This window comes from Aegilops tauschii, chromosome 2, assembly GCF_002575655.3.
Source record: "Aegilops tauschii subsp. strangulata cultivar AL8/78 chromosome 2, Aet v6.0, whole genome shotgun sequence".
NCBI lineage: Eukaryota > Viridiplantae > Streptophyta > Magnoliopsida > Poales > Poaceae > Aegilops > Aegilops tauschii.
This window is the reverse complement of record NC_053036.3, coordinates 424980004-424995472: the sequence shown is the minus strand read 5'-3', so window position 1 is coordinate 424995472 and position 15469 is coordinate 424980004. Positions and strand designations below refer to the sequence as shown.

General features: G+C 45.3%; 2 protein-coding genes across 2 annotated transcripts; both read right to left on the bottom strand.

Moving 5' to 3' along the window:
* Positions 1-715: 715 nt before the first annotated feature.
* Positions 716-1611, bottom strand: LOC109759489 (MLP-like protein 423). Its single transcript, XM_020318313.4, has 2 exons — positions 1307-1611; positions 716-1231 (listed from the first exon to the last, which is right to left on the bottom strand). The coding sequence occupies exons 1-2, from the start codon at positions 1485-1487 to the stop codon at positions 951-953; spliced, it is 462 nt and encodes a 153-aa protein (XP_020173902.1). The 5' UTR covers positions 1488-1611; the 3' UTR covers positions 716-950.
* Positions 1612-4627: 3016 nt separating this feature from the next.
* On the bottom strand, positions 4628-13988 carry LOC109759488 (probable RNA-dependent RNA polymerase 2). The gene is made up of 4 exons (XM_020318312.4): positions 13367-13988; positions 8223-10126; positions 7815-7965; positions 4628-5658 (listed from the first exon to the last, which is right to left on the bottom strand). Exons 1-4 carry the CDS (start codon positions 13913-13915, stop codon positions 4879-4881), a joined length of 3384 nt encoding a protein of 1127 aa, XP_020173901.3. The 5' UTR covers positions 13916-13988; the 3' UTR covers positions 4628-4878.
* Positions 13989-15469: the final 1481 nt, after the last annotated feature.

Here is a 15469-nt window from a genome sequence, read left to right as displayed (position 1 = left end):
ATAGTGTTTATACCTTGTTCTTTCATGTTGTATTGAACAGGTATTTCGAAGCCAAAGTTGCTAAAAGAGATTGCTACATAGATGATGCTAATGGTGTGGATGTCGTGTTGTTGGTCTGCTATGGACATTTGTGTTTGGACCCAATAGCCAGCGAACATTCGTCAAGAGGGGTGGCATTTACGAACATTTTTTATGGCAGTTTCTTCAGAGACGCATGGTAATTTTTCATAGGCGCATGGCATTTTCTGGAAGCAAGAAAAATTTGCGACAAAAACATGCAGAATTTGCCACCTCCTACCACCTAAAAATGCCATCGAAAGGCGTTTGTTTGTCATCCCCTCCTAGGGAACGTTCACCGGTTAGTATTTTCGTTGTGCTTTTGAGTAGTTGTCGCATCTTGATTTGTACGGGAGATCATCTTTGTCTGTAATAATTTCATGTGGTTGGTACTGCTTAATAGGTCTAGTTTTTTCTTGATGACAGTCTACTTTTTCCCATGCGGTGGGTTTCCTCGTAGCGCCCAAACTCCTTGTTTTCTCTTCCCCGCCCATGTTATCTCTCTCTTGAACTCAATGTTTTGTACTTCCGTTATGAAAATTATTAAGGAGAAGGGGAGTAGCCTGGTTTGAAGAAAGAAATTCCGCCACAACATACTAAATTTTTCCTGCAGATCGAATCAAACCAAGTCACACAAATCTAACACCATTCGTACGTATACGTGACCATAAAGTTGGGACTTTATTATCATTATTATCAGTCCACTACTACTCACGCGTCCGTCCCAGCGCAGGCAGATGCACACGTACATGGTACACACGGTCGTTTTCGTGAGAGTAAGCTAGATGGGGGAACACGGCAGACAGCAAGTAACGATGACAGTAGACATGGATGGATGGATGGACGGACGACGGACGCGGCGGCCAGCGACGAGGCAGCTAGTAAAAGCTACTCTAGTTCTTGAGAAGGTAGTCGTCAAGGTCGTGGAGGGTCTTGGCGGCGGTCTCCTTGATGACGTCCGGCTCGGGCACCTCGTCGCTGGCCTTGTCGAAGTCCATGGTCCAGTTCACCACCGCGCCGCCGCCGTCGGCGCCCTTGTCGGTCACCTGCACCGTCACCCTGAAGTTCTTGTAGAAGCTGACCAGCTCGCCGTCCACCACGCTGTACGACACCACCTTCTTCTCGTCGTCCGCCACCTCCACCTTCTCCTTGGCGAACGTCACCATCGGAACCCCTGAATGCACGTGCACTTACAAGCTTATACATACTCGTCTGGACATGTGGATCGTTTCACGACGCGCGCACGTACCCTCGGTGTACTTGATGAGGCGGACGGTGCCGGCGGACTTGCCGTCGCCCTCCACGGTCTCGATGCTCTTGTACTGCTCGGGGAAGATCTTGGGGAACAGCTCCGTCGACTCGCGCATCGCCGTCCACAGCTTCTCCGCCGGCGACTTCACCTCCACCACCAGCTCGACCTTGGACGCCATCGATCGACCGGGATGCAAAGTTGCAACGCGCTCAAAGCTCTTGCCAGCTACTTGATCAGTGAAGTGACTGTGGTGCTTGTGTTTTGGCCATGGCGAGAGCTTGCGACCTTATATAGGTGATCGAGCTGCTAGTGTTCTCCAGAGGGGATTGTACCTGTGGGTGCTACTTGCGCTGCCCATTGAAGATTTTCCGGCAAGATCCATCTACCCATGTCAGGCCCCAATTTATGGCGTCGGTGCTGAGGATCAATGTATATTCATGGGGGTGATAATTCAGAGCAAACGCGCAACCGTCTGCATGTGAGACTGGCTGTACAGGGGTGCAATTCTTGATCTGAAAAAGTGGGCAATAACACTGGTCTGGTTTGCGGTTGGAACCAGGGCCCCCATAAATAAAGTCTGAAATGTTTGATCGACTGATCAATCAAGTCAGTGATCTTGACACAAATCAAATCATCAAGGTGATAGGAGCAGCGGCGAGAGTAGGTGATTAGTTAGCCCCCTGAACACGTTATAGAGTGACACTTAAATTTGTGGAAACAACAGGAGGCAATTAATCAAGTGATGCCCACAGCCATATGTATTATTTTAACCTAAAAGCTTAATAATGCAGCTGCACTAATTGGGCATTGCGAGCGCACGCAGTACACGACAAAAAGCTCACACTATAAAAATAGTAATTAGCATTCTGTGTCATCATTACACTATGAAAAAGGAAAATATATGTTTCTGATCTCGTCGACGCTACCTACTTTACACAAATCGGTCAAGAAACATGTACGTGCATTTATTTGGGCTTAATAAAATTGTAAAAAGCCATAACTTTTGATTCAAGTATCGTAATTCAGATTCATTTTCACTGTTGGGTTTCTCGCGACGAGTTTTTCAAAATTAGATCCCATATGAATATGTTTCGACAAACTTTTTATTTTGAGCAACTTTAGGTGCTAAAAAGGCAACTTTAGTGCTATAGGAAAGCAACTTCTTCTTAGTTTGCCTACCACGATTGCCTATCAACGAGAAGTCATTATAAGTTGCCTCCCATGACTATCTTGTTCACTAAATTCACATATAGGTTGTCCCCCAATGCTTATTAGTGCTACTGCAATATTTGGAGACGTCGAGCGCACCCTCCCAAGCCATTCGATTTTGTCACAAGTCGCGCGCAGATGCTTTCCTGTCTAGTGTGGCGACCGAAGTTATGGTGAGGCCCCTTCCAAAATAACAGAAAAGAGATAATCACTGCAGTTCGTGGAAGAGCCGGCCCCACCCCCACCCCATTTTTCTGTTGGTTACCGTCGAAGAGACGAAGGGAGAAATGGAAGGGGATTCACTCATGCCCCACCGTGATTCTTCATCGGAGCGAGGCAGCAGGCGACCACACAAATCACGGTTGGATTTCAAAAAAACTATCACACAACAAAAGCAACAAAAACTCACAGAAAAAGATACTTGGGTCCCTTTTTTATGCACAATACATGAAAAATAACATAGTTGCCACAATTAACCATACAGTTGCCTAAAATCATGTATCCCATTGCCCAATCCTCATGAACAGAAACATTACCAAGACCAATATCAATAACAGGTATCTAAAGGTTTTAGATACCTTTCAATTAAGTTTGTGTCACAGCGGTGTGTCAAGAATTTCTTCTCTTCGGGGCTGGTGGGGTCCAATGGTATGATCGTAAACACTTGGCGAATGATTATAAAGGGTGGCGGGGTGGAGCTGGTCATGGGGACATAACTAAAACCATGAAGTTTTTTTATGGGATTAAATTTATCTGTGAACCCCTAAAAAACTAACATGTGTATGTTCATTATCACTTTTTCAGGTGTCATAGTTGCCCACAATCAATTATACAATGGCCTAGAACCATGTATCCAGTTGCCCAATCCTCAAGAATAGAAACATTAACAAGTCTATAATTTGGCTAATATGTAAAAGTTTTAGATATCTTTCAATTAAGATTGTGTCATAGAGATGCATCAAGAATTTCATCTCCTCGGGGTGGGATCCCCTGGTATGATCGTAAATACTTGGCGAAATGATTATAGAGGGGGAGCGGTGTGAGCTGGTCATTGGGACATAACTAAAATCACAAAGTATTTTTAGGGGATAAGAAACTTCATAATATTGCAGGCAATTAATTTGCAAAGTTAGACAACTAAGAAGCAATGATAGGTAACAAATTATCAATAACAGGTAACTCGACATCAATATTAGACCAATTTCAAAGTATCGCGGGCAACTGGGCATCAATAGGCAACTGAATATCCATGGTAGGCAACTGAGCAATCATGGTAGGAAGTTGTGATAATGTTAACCAAATCCATTGTTACACATGGTGCAACGAAGGCGCATCATGTTTTGTGTGATTTTCTTATTTTTACACAAACCAACCTAATAGGCGGTCTTACTAGGCAAAAAAAAAATGAAGTTGCTTTCCTATAGCACTAAAGTTGCCTTCACCGTACTCAAAGTTGCCTTAAAAAAAGTTTGACGAAACCTATCTATATGAAATCTAGTTTTGAAGAACTCATTGCGAGAAACCCAGCTGTGAAAACGAAATTGAATTTCGACTCTTAAAACAAAAGTTACAGTTTTTTAATCTTTTTGGTCCCCAAATAAATGCACGTAGGGATAAGATTCCTATTTAGTGAACTGCGTCGTATGCGTCAGCTGCTCTTTTTTTATTTGAAGGAGCGCTCGTCCTACCAACAGGCGCTCGGGTGCCCACTAGGCACGTCCTTATTTTAAACACCACAACCATATATTATCAATTGTTGATAATACCGAACAAATCAGCTTGCAAAGAGGGGGGGAAAACTCGAGGCCATCCACCACCTAGGGATGTATCACCACATCATCCCCAAGCAGATAAAGGGTACAAACACTTCAAGACAACGTCTTCGAGATTTCGTCGCTTGCGTGTCGATGTTGGCTAGTCCAGTCAGATGTCAGACCAAAGGTATCACACTGAAACAGATCTGAACCAGCATCTTCAATAAGTAACGACGCGCGGGCGACGACGACGACGCCTCTGATTAAGCCGGAAAGTTAGATCATGGGTTTTCACCCTGAGAAAATACACCCGCCAGCCCAGAACAGAATTGCACACAAAGCTGAGGCTATGTTGAGATAGTGGTGGAGCATGATTAACCTCCCGCAAAGCCCGAGCAAGCACGGTTCATTTCCAGTCACATACATCCAACAAATCTCCCCGTCCATACGAGCGATGCAAGGCACAGCTCTGCCGATCAGCTCAGAATGATCTGCACTGCAGTCATGCCCCAAAGTTTTACACTACATACATACAAACATATAGCAGCCGCCCAATCATCAGACAAGCTTGCCTGTGACTACCACTTAATTACTTGGCCGGACGACTCAGGCCGCTGCGCCGTCCACCTGCTGCCTGCGCCGCTTACTGGACTCCTTGATCTTCAGCAGCTCGTCGCAGACGATCCACGGGAAGCTCCAGAACTGCTTCTTTCCCGGCCGGCGGTGGTCCGGGTGATAAGTCACACGGTACCACGCCGACGCCCTCCTTGACGCCTCCGCCTTCGGGCGGCTCCTGAACCAACCCTGCACCTCCTTGTGCAGGCCATCCACCGAGTCGATGATGCGGTCCTTCATCTCAAAGTACCTCTTGTTGTCTTTCTTCAGGTACAGGAGCCTGTTTCGGATGTTGCCGGTCAGGATCTCGTCCTCATGCTCCGCGCCATAGTAGCTCATCAGGGTGCTCAGCTTCTCCGCGTACAGGTCGTAGCACTCCTCCGCAAATGCCAGGAATTCCTCGAAGCCAGGGACCTCTAGGTCAGGATCAAACGCGGGGCTCGATTGAGCCGAAGACGAGGGGGCAGGAGCGCTCTGCATACGGCTCGCAGCCGCTCGGTAGAGCTTGCCGAGAGCTCCGTTGGAGATGTACGTTGGTTTATCCCACCGTTCCATGAAGTCGGGGTACTCCTTTGGTCTCAGTGACCGGGGCATTTCAGCTGGAGCTCCTGACTTGGCGAAGTCGACCGCCATCGAATGCAAAGCAGCTAGCTGGAGGCACTCAGGGCTCCGGGCTTTCATTGGATGACGATCCGCATGGACCAAGTGAGCAGTTGAGATTGCACCGAGCGAGTCATTTATCATGTAATCCACAAAGTACTTCTGAATTTCCTGCAGTTCATCAGGTGTTTTTGTAAGATTACAGGTATAAACATGTCAGGCAAGGAAAATACATGTGCTTGTTGAAAAGACAACTTTGAACTGCTTATTGGAGCTAATTGGTAAATAGTTGTGAACCTATCAAGGTTAGATATATACATTGAAGAGCATTTTAAAGCAAGACAATTTTAAAACTCAATCATGCACAACTGTTTTCATTAGAGGATGGCAAAAATGTCTTTCTTTCTGAAACAAGTACCCACATTTCTAAAGAACGTTATTAGTTGTGCATGGCGAAAAATTAAAAAGAAAAACTGTGCATGGCGAGCATATATTTGATTCAAAGCATTCAAAATTTTGTGTTGGCTGTTATTCCATCCTGGCTGAGTTCGACGCTCGTAGCCAGTTCTCTCTGGCTGTTGTGCACTTACCATGTAGGCATGTACCAGTTTTGCCAAAAAATGTTTTAGAAAGATGTGAGGTGCCTCAAGATAACAAAACTCTAAAGTTACTAAGCTCCCAGGAAATATAACGCCCTCAGCGATCTGGCTTTTTTTATCATATATGGTCCCACTGGTCAGCTGGTGTTGACACAATCTAAACCGCCATTGACTACGTGCCCTGGAATGCCTCTTCATGGACAGCATGGGGAGGAGAAAAGGCAGTGGGCAGCTTTGTGGCTTCGCTGGATTGATCGTGTGTGGGGGCTTTGAGGGGCGGTGCCGCTCCAACCGGCCACCACATTGACAACCACAGGAACCACTTGGTAGTGTGATTACCTCATTCACACTGACATCAGGTGTTCATACCTGAAGGTGAAGTTCCTATCCTATATCTGATGGTTTGCTATAGCTCTTAATGGAGTTACATATAGGTTCCAAACAATCCATCGAGGGTTGTTGGCACGTCTTCATGTAGTGGCCGATGGGCCTTTGGTCGTTCGATTTATTGGGGTTGATCAGTGGAAGATGGACACTAGCTTGGGCTCACATGGTGCGGCGAAATCGGCCTGAGACACTTAGCATGCAGGGATAGAGAAAACAGAAAGGCAGGAAAGGAGTGGTCAGCCAGACTGTGTTGGAATTTTCAGGTCACTTGCCTTATTTCTCCACTCTAACTAAATTACTAAATGGGCTGTAAACTGAATTAAACTTGACATGAGTGCAGTATAGAATGCTTGTGTTCCATTTTGAGTATCATTCACACCGTCAGGTTCTTGATGTGTTCAGTTACGCAATTCCAAAATAGGCTAATATTATCACAAAATTTTCAGCAGTGACCACTTAGAATGCTTGTCAGGCTACAATGAATTGGAAGATAGAATGCACTTTTCACCAAATTTGGAAAGTGCACGGCTCAGTCTGGCATTATTGCTTATTGATTACGTCCTGGATTTGTCATGTGGTCATGTTGTGGTTTAACAAAATAACTTTTCGTCGGACCTAAAAGAGTTATAGAGCAGTCAAAAACTAGACCACCGGGACAAGAAAGAGACAAACATGGAAAGAAAGAGAGAAAATAAAAGATGTGAAGAAATATAAGAGTGCTTAGATCACTACTTTAGTGATCTAAACGCTCTTATATTTCTTTACGGAGGGAGTAGATCCTACACTGCAGTTTTTCCTTCCCATTTTGTCAACTTCAAAACCAAGCTAATATGTCTTTCCAGGTTCTCTAGGAACCCATGAACCAATAGGTAAGCAATAAAAAGAAGTTGTTCAAAATGAATGATTTTAGCCTGTGATTTGTTTGCACAGAAGTTTTGTTTAAAGAATTACTTCTTTGATGATTTATAACAGGAAACATCGCATAACAATGGAAAACGGTGCGGCGAAGCACACATTTTCTTCTACTACCTCCGTTCCTAAATATAGGTCTGTAGAGATTCCAATATGGACTACAATACGTATGTATATAGATTCCTATTTTCTTCTACTACTCATTTTGCTCTGTATGTGGTTCATAGTGAAATCTCTACAAAGACTTATATTTAGGAACGGAGGGAGTAGTATTTATTGAAATGCTACAGATTGTAAAAAACTGAGATTTTCATTGTATTTGCAATTGCAAGTATAAAAATGGTATTAGTCAAATAAAACAATCTTCGGTAAATTAGCAGCAACAACCTAGTGAGAGAAATTAAAATGAATAAACAGTGAGGAATATACCTCAAGTGTAACAACATGATCCATTATGCGTGGCCTTGCTGCAGTGTAGTCCATAGGTGAATCAACCTCCTCTGGAATCAGTTTCTCATCCCAAGTGATAAAATAGAGGTCACCGTCCAAATCGCCCCCGGAGCATTCATTTGGATGAGGCCTGATTAACATCAAAGATTAAAGTCTATATAGACGAGGCCTATTAAACATCAAAGATTAATTGAAGGAGAGAGCAAGCATTGGCAACATCAATAGGTAGAGATGTAAGTACGTAACATGAATGGATATCAATCTAACATGGAAACGAACACACTGACAAACACTTCAGTAGAGATTTGAGCTCCTCTGAAGGCATTGACAGAGCAATATAAACTCTAGATGATCGTCTTTCAGTTTCAGTATAACATACGGCATTACCTTTCTCCTCTTTGGGGGAAGACAACACAATCAACCAGGTTCTTTGCGTACAAACCATGGTCATAGACAGCTTCAAGTACTCTGATGTCACCAGGATGGAGACAAGGATTTTTCGATACTGCAACTTTTCCAACAACAACTGCTGTTTTCTCTTTTCCATTATCTTCAGCAAAATACGGCTGACAATTATCCTTCTGCTCTTTGCTATTCTTTGTAATTCTGATGTACACTTGACCATATTCTAATTCACCGGTTTCATCCAAACAACCAAGAAGAACACGGCCTTTCGGAACATGAATCTTACATCTAGTTCTTATGTCAGTCAGCCTATTATCCTGATGGGCCTTAAGAATCATCAACAGGTAAGGCTCTAAACTTGGTTCATAACCTTGCAGTAAAATTTTCGATGCTGTCTTCGTTTCTGCACTGCCAATTTTCCCCAGAACAGAGAGAGCAGCTTCTCTGTTGGTCAGCATTTCATCTAATTCACGCATATCATTTTGTTGCATCGACTCGAATATCTCATCTCTTATCCCCAAAGTTGAAAGGAGAGAGATAACTTCATGATTCATATAGCATGGTTGGGATTTGCTGGTACTTGTAATGTTAAACATTCTGCTCTTTGATTCGAATTTCTTCATACTAGGTCGCAGAGAAAGATTACGAAAGGAATCAGGGTCCACAGCAACAACTCCTTTGTAGCCACCATACCTTATTTGAAAAGCTGAAGGAGGGTTAGTATAGTCTAATCCAATTCGGCAAGCCATTTCTTTAGCAAGTCTATCAGAGATCTTCCCGATACCATCAGAAAATATGTATTTACTGCCATCAGTTGTGACTTCAATATCTGGAATCTCTTCTACATCCCGTGGTAGGATTTCAAGTGTTTGTCTGGAGGAGCTGAACAGCTGGCCCATTCTAGCCGCACATTTAGATACTGAACGGATATCTTCAAAGTTGCCCATCCACCTTCTTATATCCTCGGCCTTCAGGGAATCATTAGAAGCAAACATCCAAACAGAACTTCCACGAAGTTGACTTGCTGAGAAGGCCAGGAATTCATACTTCTTTGGACCAATGGAAAATCCTTCTTTCAGGATGGATAAAATACGATAATATAGGCCAGTTTTCAAGGGTTGAGAAAAGAACCCTCGTCCAGTTCTAGCTGAGATAGCATCTGGAAAAAGCTTACTCCAGTCTTCGTCGACAAAAGTAACTCTAGCAAAGTCAGAAGCATACTGTTTGTGACGCTTAACCACATAATTTGAAACTTCTTCCTCAGGTCCCACGCAGTATATTTTGGCTGGAGTAATGTGAATTCTGTAACACATCATTAACTTTCCTTCACCTTCAGTCTTACTGGAAAGCAAAGCATCGTGGCCCCTCTTCCTGCTATGAGCCTCCTGCTGGATGAATCGCAAAGGTTCATAGCATGTAAACTCTAGCTTGCTCATTTTCTCAAAAACCCTCCTTGAAATATGAACTGGTATTTCTTCAAGAGCTTTAAACAGATCAGCATTAACATCTTTGGCAACTATCTTCCCCATGTGAACAAGAGAATTGAGACGAAAAAGAACTTCATACGGCACTGAACAACCACTTGGGCAATCAACAAGGGGAACGACTTTGGACAACGGGCCAAAAAATTCCGTTGAAGAAATGACCAATTCCCCTAATTCTCCTGACAAAGGCAAGCTGTTGAGAATAAATGACACCGATGCACCTTCATCAAGTATGAGGGCAAGAGTTGAACACTTCCCAAAAGAGTGGTTGGGTGTAAAATCCAGTGCTCTGACCCAGGTAAACTTCGCATCCTCCTTGCATGCATGAAAGCGGTCATCCGAGAACCTTGAATAAACTGCAGGCCCAGAAATTGTTGTGCATATCCTTGGTGAATACATGAGCTGAAACAAATAGTAAATTAACATTAGTCAAGATAATATATATTTTACCAACTTCAGAATTATAGAAAGAATTAAAAGAGTGTTGCGCCTCACCAACTTATAGTCTAAGAAGTATGACAATCAGTAAATTTAGAAAAGTAACGGTGATGTGTATTTATCCAATAAGCTTCATATCCATTTCACTCCAATTAGTAACCACCAACTGAGATATACTCCGTATATAGGAGTGGAAATAAAAGTAGCACCACTATCCATCTTACTTTATGGGCTCTAACGCATAATTGCAGACCAGACCGCTGTGATGGTTCACTCAAGTTTACTGACTCGAGAACTTGCCAATTTTTCAGCTCGCGCAAGTATTGAGGGAGGAAGTACATCTAGAGCTTCCTTCTTCAAATTTCTACCTCGCCCTATAACCGCAATGTCTGACTAATATATATAATGTACAAAGGAAAAACAGAAGTATCACAGCAACACGGTGACCAACTCGACTGGTTCTTCACGTCTAGCAATTGGACTCACGTCTCAAAGTGCTGATCCAAAACACTGAATGGGCCGTTAACGAGCTGGATGAAATTGAAAACCTGAGAACACTCACAACCCGAGAATCGAACTTCAGGTGAATTCTAATAGCTCACCTACTGCAGCCTCTGAACTTTCAGAACCAACACTGGAGAAAAAGATGCACTGTCAGGGTTATTCGTTTTGGAGAGGAAAATACAAAAAAATTCCACCGGATGGCCACAGAGCGATACCGAAATAACTCCATCGCCATGCTGAAATTACCCGATGGCACTGAAGTTGAGAACCACGCAGACAAGGAAGGGATACTGCTCAATGCGTTTAAAGAACGATTGGGGGAATCTTCACCTCCAAATCAGAAATTCGACCTAGGCTCTATCAATACCAAGATTGATGGACTGGAAGAACTTTATGTCCGATTCACTGAGGCGGAAAATGATGAGGTGATTTGAACCATGCCGGCTAACAGAGCTCCAGGGCCGGATGGGTTTAGTGGTCACTTTAGCAAATCATGCTGGCATATAATCAAACATGACTTTTATCAGCTTTGTCATGATTTCCACGCAGGAGAACTCAATCTTGAAAGCATAAACACCGGGTTCATCACTCTCATTCGGCCCAGACAGCAAATGGTTTTCGCCCCATCACACTGCTAAACTGTTGTCTGAAGACTGAAGCTAATAAGCAAACTGCTTGCTGATCGGTTACAAAATGGATTCTAAAAATCATTCACAGGAACCAATACAAATTTTTGAAAGGGAGAACGATACAGGCCTGCTTGGCTTGGGCATTCAAGTATATATTACCAATGTCAAGCCTCTGGATCTCGAGTGTTTATTCTGAAACTGGACTTTTCCAAGGCCTTCGACACTATAGAACACCCGGCTATGATTGAGGTCATGAGACACATGGGCTTTGACGAGAAATGGTTAGGATGGATCAAATGCATCTTTGGTTCGGGGAAATCCTCGGTACTGCTCAATGGGGTCCCGGGCCGTCAGTTTCGATGTCGCCGGGGGGTGCGACAAGGTAACCCGCTATCGCCCTTGATCTTCGTCCTCGCGGCCGACCTGCTGCAAGCTGCGGTCAACGACGCACTTCGCCGAGGGGTCCTCAAACACCCAATCCCCCCACGCACACACAAAGACTTCCCCGGGATACAATACGCAGACGACACGATGATTGTGATGCAGGCATGTGAAGAACAAGCAAGAGGCATGAAGAAAATTCTGCTTGATTACGCTGACTCAGTTGGACTCCGGATAAACTTCGAGAAGACTACTCTGGTGCCGATCAACCTAGACGCGGTGTCGGCGGCCGGCTTTGCTGCGATCTTTGGATGTACAGTAGGCTCGATGCCTTTGGAAAAAGGTCTGCCACCTAAAATTCTTGCTCACTTGGACAAGATCAGAAGACTGTGCCTTTGGAGAAGGAAGAATGAGAATGGGGAGACAGAAAACTCACTGGCCTCATGGACGATGGTGTGTAAGCCGAAAGACAAGGGGGGCCTCGGTGTGCTGGATACCAAAAACATTAAACACAGCCGTTTTACTCAAGTTCCTAGACAAATTCTATAACAGACACGATCTGCCATGGGTGACCTTGATCTGGGACACGTACTATGTGGACAGAATCCCGCACGCCACTGGACCATGCGGGTCGTTCTGGTGGAGAGAAGTAATGTCGCTGTCTCCTACCTTCAGAGGAATCTCCACGGTTAAAGTAGGGGACAGCTCCGGCACACTATTTTGGAAAGATAAATGGTGCGAGGTAATCTTCCAAGAAGAATTCCCAAGAGCGCACTCCTATGCTATATCAGAAGATGTGACTGTCCATGAAATCCTAAGCGCGCAAAGTGCAGAAGCGGTCTTCTTTCTGCCTCTGTCTCAACAGGCAACACAAGAAGCGCGGGATTTGCAGCTGGCGACCGCTGAGTGTCAGATAGACCTAGAGCAGAGAGATGTTTGGACATACACTTGGGGGCCCAAATATTCATCGTCCAGATATTACAAGTTCTGCTTTGAAAATGTCACGTCTGATCAGGCTTTTCGGTGGATTTGGAAGTCGAGGTGTACAAGGAAACGAAGGGTTTTTGCTTGGCTGCTCTTGTCCGCCAGATTAAACACCAAGAACATGCTCAAACATAGGCATTATGTAGTGGGCTCATCGACGGACAGGATGGACTAATGTGTGCTCTGCGAAACCCAACAAGAAGAAACTCTGGAACATTTGTTCTATAACTGCAGTTTCTCCTACACGTGCTGGACTTCAGTTGGGTTTACCTGGGCAACAGAAGGAGATAGGTTTGACTGGATGGCGGCGGCTAAACAAACTTGGTCCAAACCCATGATCATGGAAGTGTTCACCACAGCAGCATGGTCGATCTGGAAGGAGAGGAATAACCTGATCTTCAGAGGAGTGACGCCTTCCCACAGGTCCTGGTTGTCAAGATTCAGAGAAGATTTCTTGTTGCAACACAGGACAAAACCTGAGCTGCTAGGGTTCATTACTGAATTTGCTAGAGAGATTGCCTAGGGCTAGCCAAACTACTCTAATCCCCTGTAATTACTTATACTCTGAACCCTACTACCCTGTGATTGGGGCAAAAGCCCGACCACACCCTTCACACTATGTAAATACTTTTTGATTAATATATGACTGTAGGAGCCACTGCTACAGTCTTCAACGTTCAAAAAATAAACACCGTGAGCAGCTCACCTGAAGCAAGATGGCACCGGCCCCATCGAAGCTGCACTGGTAGCAGTTCCTGATGTCCTCGAAGAAGACCTCAAGCTTGTACCTCTGGGAATCGTGATTCAGGTACAGGTCTATCCGCCGCTTCCCCGGGATGACCTCCACGCGGACGCTGTCCCAAGAGTCAGCCGCCTCGAATTCGCGCTCGGCGACGCTGTTGCCGACAAGGAGGCGGGCGTCGGCCACGCGGAGAGAAAGGTCGGGCGCGCGGGGGAGAAGGTCCGCGGGGGCAGGGGAGACGGAGAGGAGGGAGCCGAGGAAGCGCGGTAGGCGACCGGAGGAGGCGAGTTCGGCGGCGAGGGTTGCGGTGGCGGTGGAATCGAACTGAACGCTCCCATCGCATCGACTTAACCAGCCGCGTCGGGCGGCGGCGATCTCGCAGGCGTAGGCTTTGCCGGCAGCGGCGACGGCGGAATCGAAGAATGCTAGGAGCTCTTTAGCGACGGCGGAGGGCGGGATATTGGAGACCCGCACCGTCGCCGTGAAGACGGGCGCCGACACCGCCGTCGCCATCGGAATGTAGTGGGGACAGAAGGGTTTGGTGTTCCGGCGGGCTCTTGGGGGTTTGTGTACTCCGAGAAGGTTTATGTGTCTGAGTGTCTCCTTGGTCTAAGAGGTTTATTTTCGATCTGGTTTAATTTCGTCAAATCTTCAAGTTGTTTTTTTCACCCTCCCAATAAAAACTTTCTTAACATTTACAAACTTTCCTAACCAGGTACGTCACAAACAGGCAAGTACTGATATCACGTTACCAAACAATAATACCTTATTTATATAAAAATCAATTCAAAATCCTAAGTTTTCTAACGCATCGATTGTTACCTTTCCTAATCTCTACTCCTAATGAAAAAGTCAGTTGTCCTTTCATCTTGTTGGCTTCCCATGGAACGATGCCTTCCCCACCGAACAATATCCTGAATCAACCCCTGGCCCGGGTTTCGATGCTACCACCGATTTTTTTTCATTCCGCTACAAAACCGGTGGGCAAATAATCAGGGAGAAAAATACCACAAAAAAACCCATCAATCACTGACCACGCTTTCCTATCTCTCACCATGCTTTCCTAATATCTATCTAATCTAATCAATCTATATTCGTAACGTTTTGCTTCCTTCCGTTCACAACTTTCCGCCGCCACCTCCAGATCACTACCGAGGTGCGCAATCGCTAACGTCAAGGTCCGAGAGGAGCTGCCGCCGCATCGTCTTCCTCCTCCGCCAACCTCCGAGGCGCCCTACTCGTGGGACGCCGTCGCCGCCTCGCGGAACCCAGGGCATGGTCGCGTTGCGGGCAGCGAGGAGCGGCGCCGGCGCTTGCGTCACCAGTTAGCAAGAGAGGAAGGGAGTGACGACGATATCTTTGTGTGAGGACAAGGACTCTGCTGCCACGCGGGCCGCGGCGAAGACGGACGTAGAGCTGCTAAAGCGGTTTTGGCGCAACGAGAAGGCCGCGCTGGAGATCCTCCACTTCGACTCCGCCGTCGTCTCCCGTACCCTATGGCCATTGGTTGTGTCGTCGTTCTTCACAATACTGAATGTTTCTGATTCTTCACAGGAGGAGACATTCGATTACTTCACGGATAAAGGCATCGACGACCGGGTGGTCTCGCTGTACCAGATGGAGCTCGACCGCACGCTCTTCCTGTTGTGGTCCTACCTATGCCTCCTCCTGCAAAAGGTCAGACTGAATTCAGTCTCTATAGTCTATACCGCACAGTGGTTCAGTTACCGACCAAAATGTTGCATTAGGCAATTACTTGACCTCATCGTGTTGTTGTATCTCTACTCCTAATGGAGCAGTTGGTAGGATTGCGTCCATGGTTTTTTTCATCTGGTTTATTTTCATCTGGTTTAGTTTCGTCATATCCTCACGTTGATTTTTCACCCTCCCAATAAAAAATTTCTTAACATTTGCAAACTTTCCTAGCCAGGCACGTCACAAACAAGCAGGTACTGATATCATGTTACCAAACAATAATACCTTATTTTCATGAAAATCAATTCAAAATCCTAACTTTTCTAACACATCGATTGTTACCTTCCCTAATCTCTACTCCTAATGAAAAGT

Excerpts from the sequence above, each read along its gene's own strand:
- LOC109759488 (XM_020318312.4), bottom strand. The coding sequence starts at position 13,915 with ATGGCGACGGCGGTGTCGGCGCCCGTCTTCACGGCGACGGTGCGGGTC. Across the intron at positions 10,127-13,366 it reads CCGGTGCCATCTTGCTTCAG|CTCATGTATTCACCAAGGAT; the intron begins GTGAGCTGCTCA and ends TATTTGTTTCAG. Across the intron at positions 7,966-8,222 it reads TTCCCCCAAAGAGGAGAAAG|GCCTCATCCAAATGAATGCT; the intron begins GTAATGCCGTAT and ends GATGTTAATCAG.
- LOC109759489 (XM_020318313.4), bottom strand. The coding sequence starts at position 1,487 with ATGGCGTCCAAGGTCGAGCTGGTGGTGGAGGTGAAGTCGCCGGCGGAG. Across the intron at positions 1,232-1,306 it reads CCTCATCAAGTACACCGAGG|GGGTTCCGATGGTGACGTTC; the intron begins GTACGTGCGCGC and ends ACGTGCATTCAG.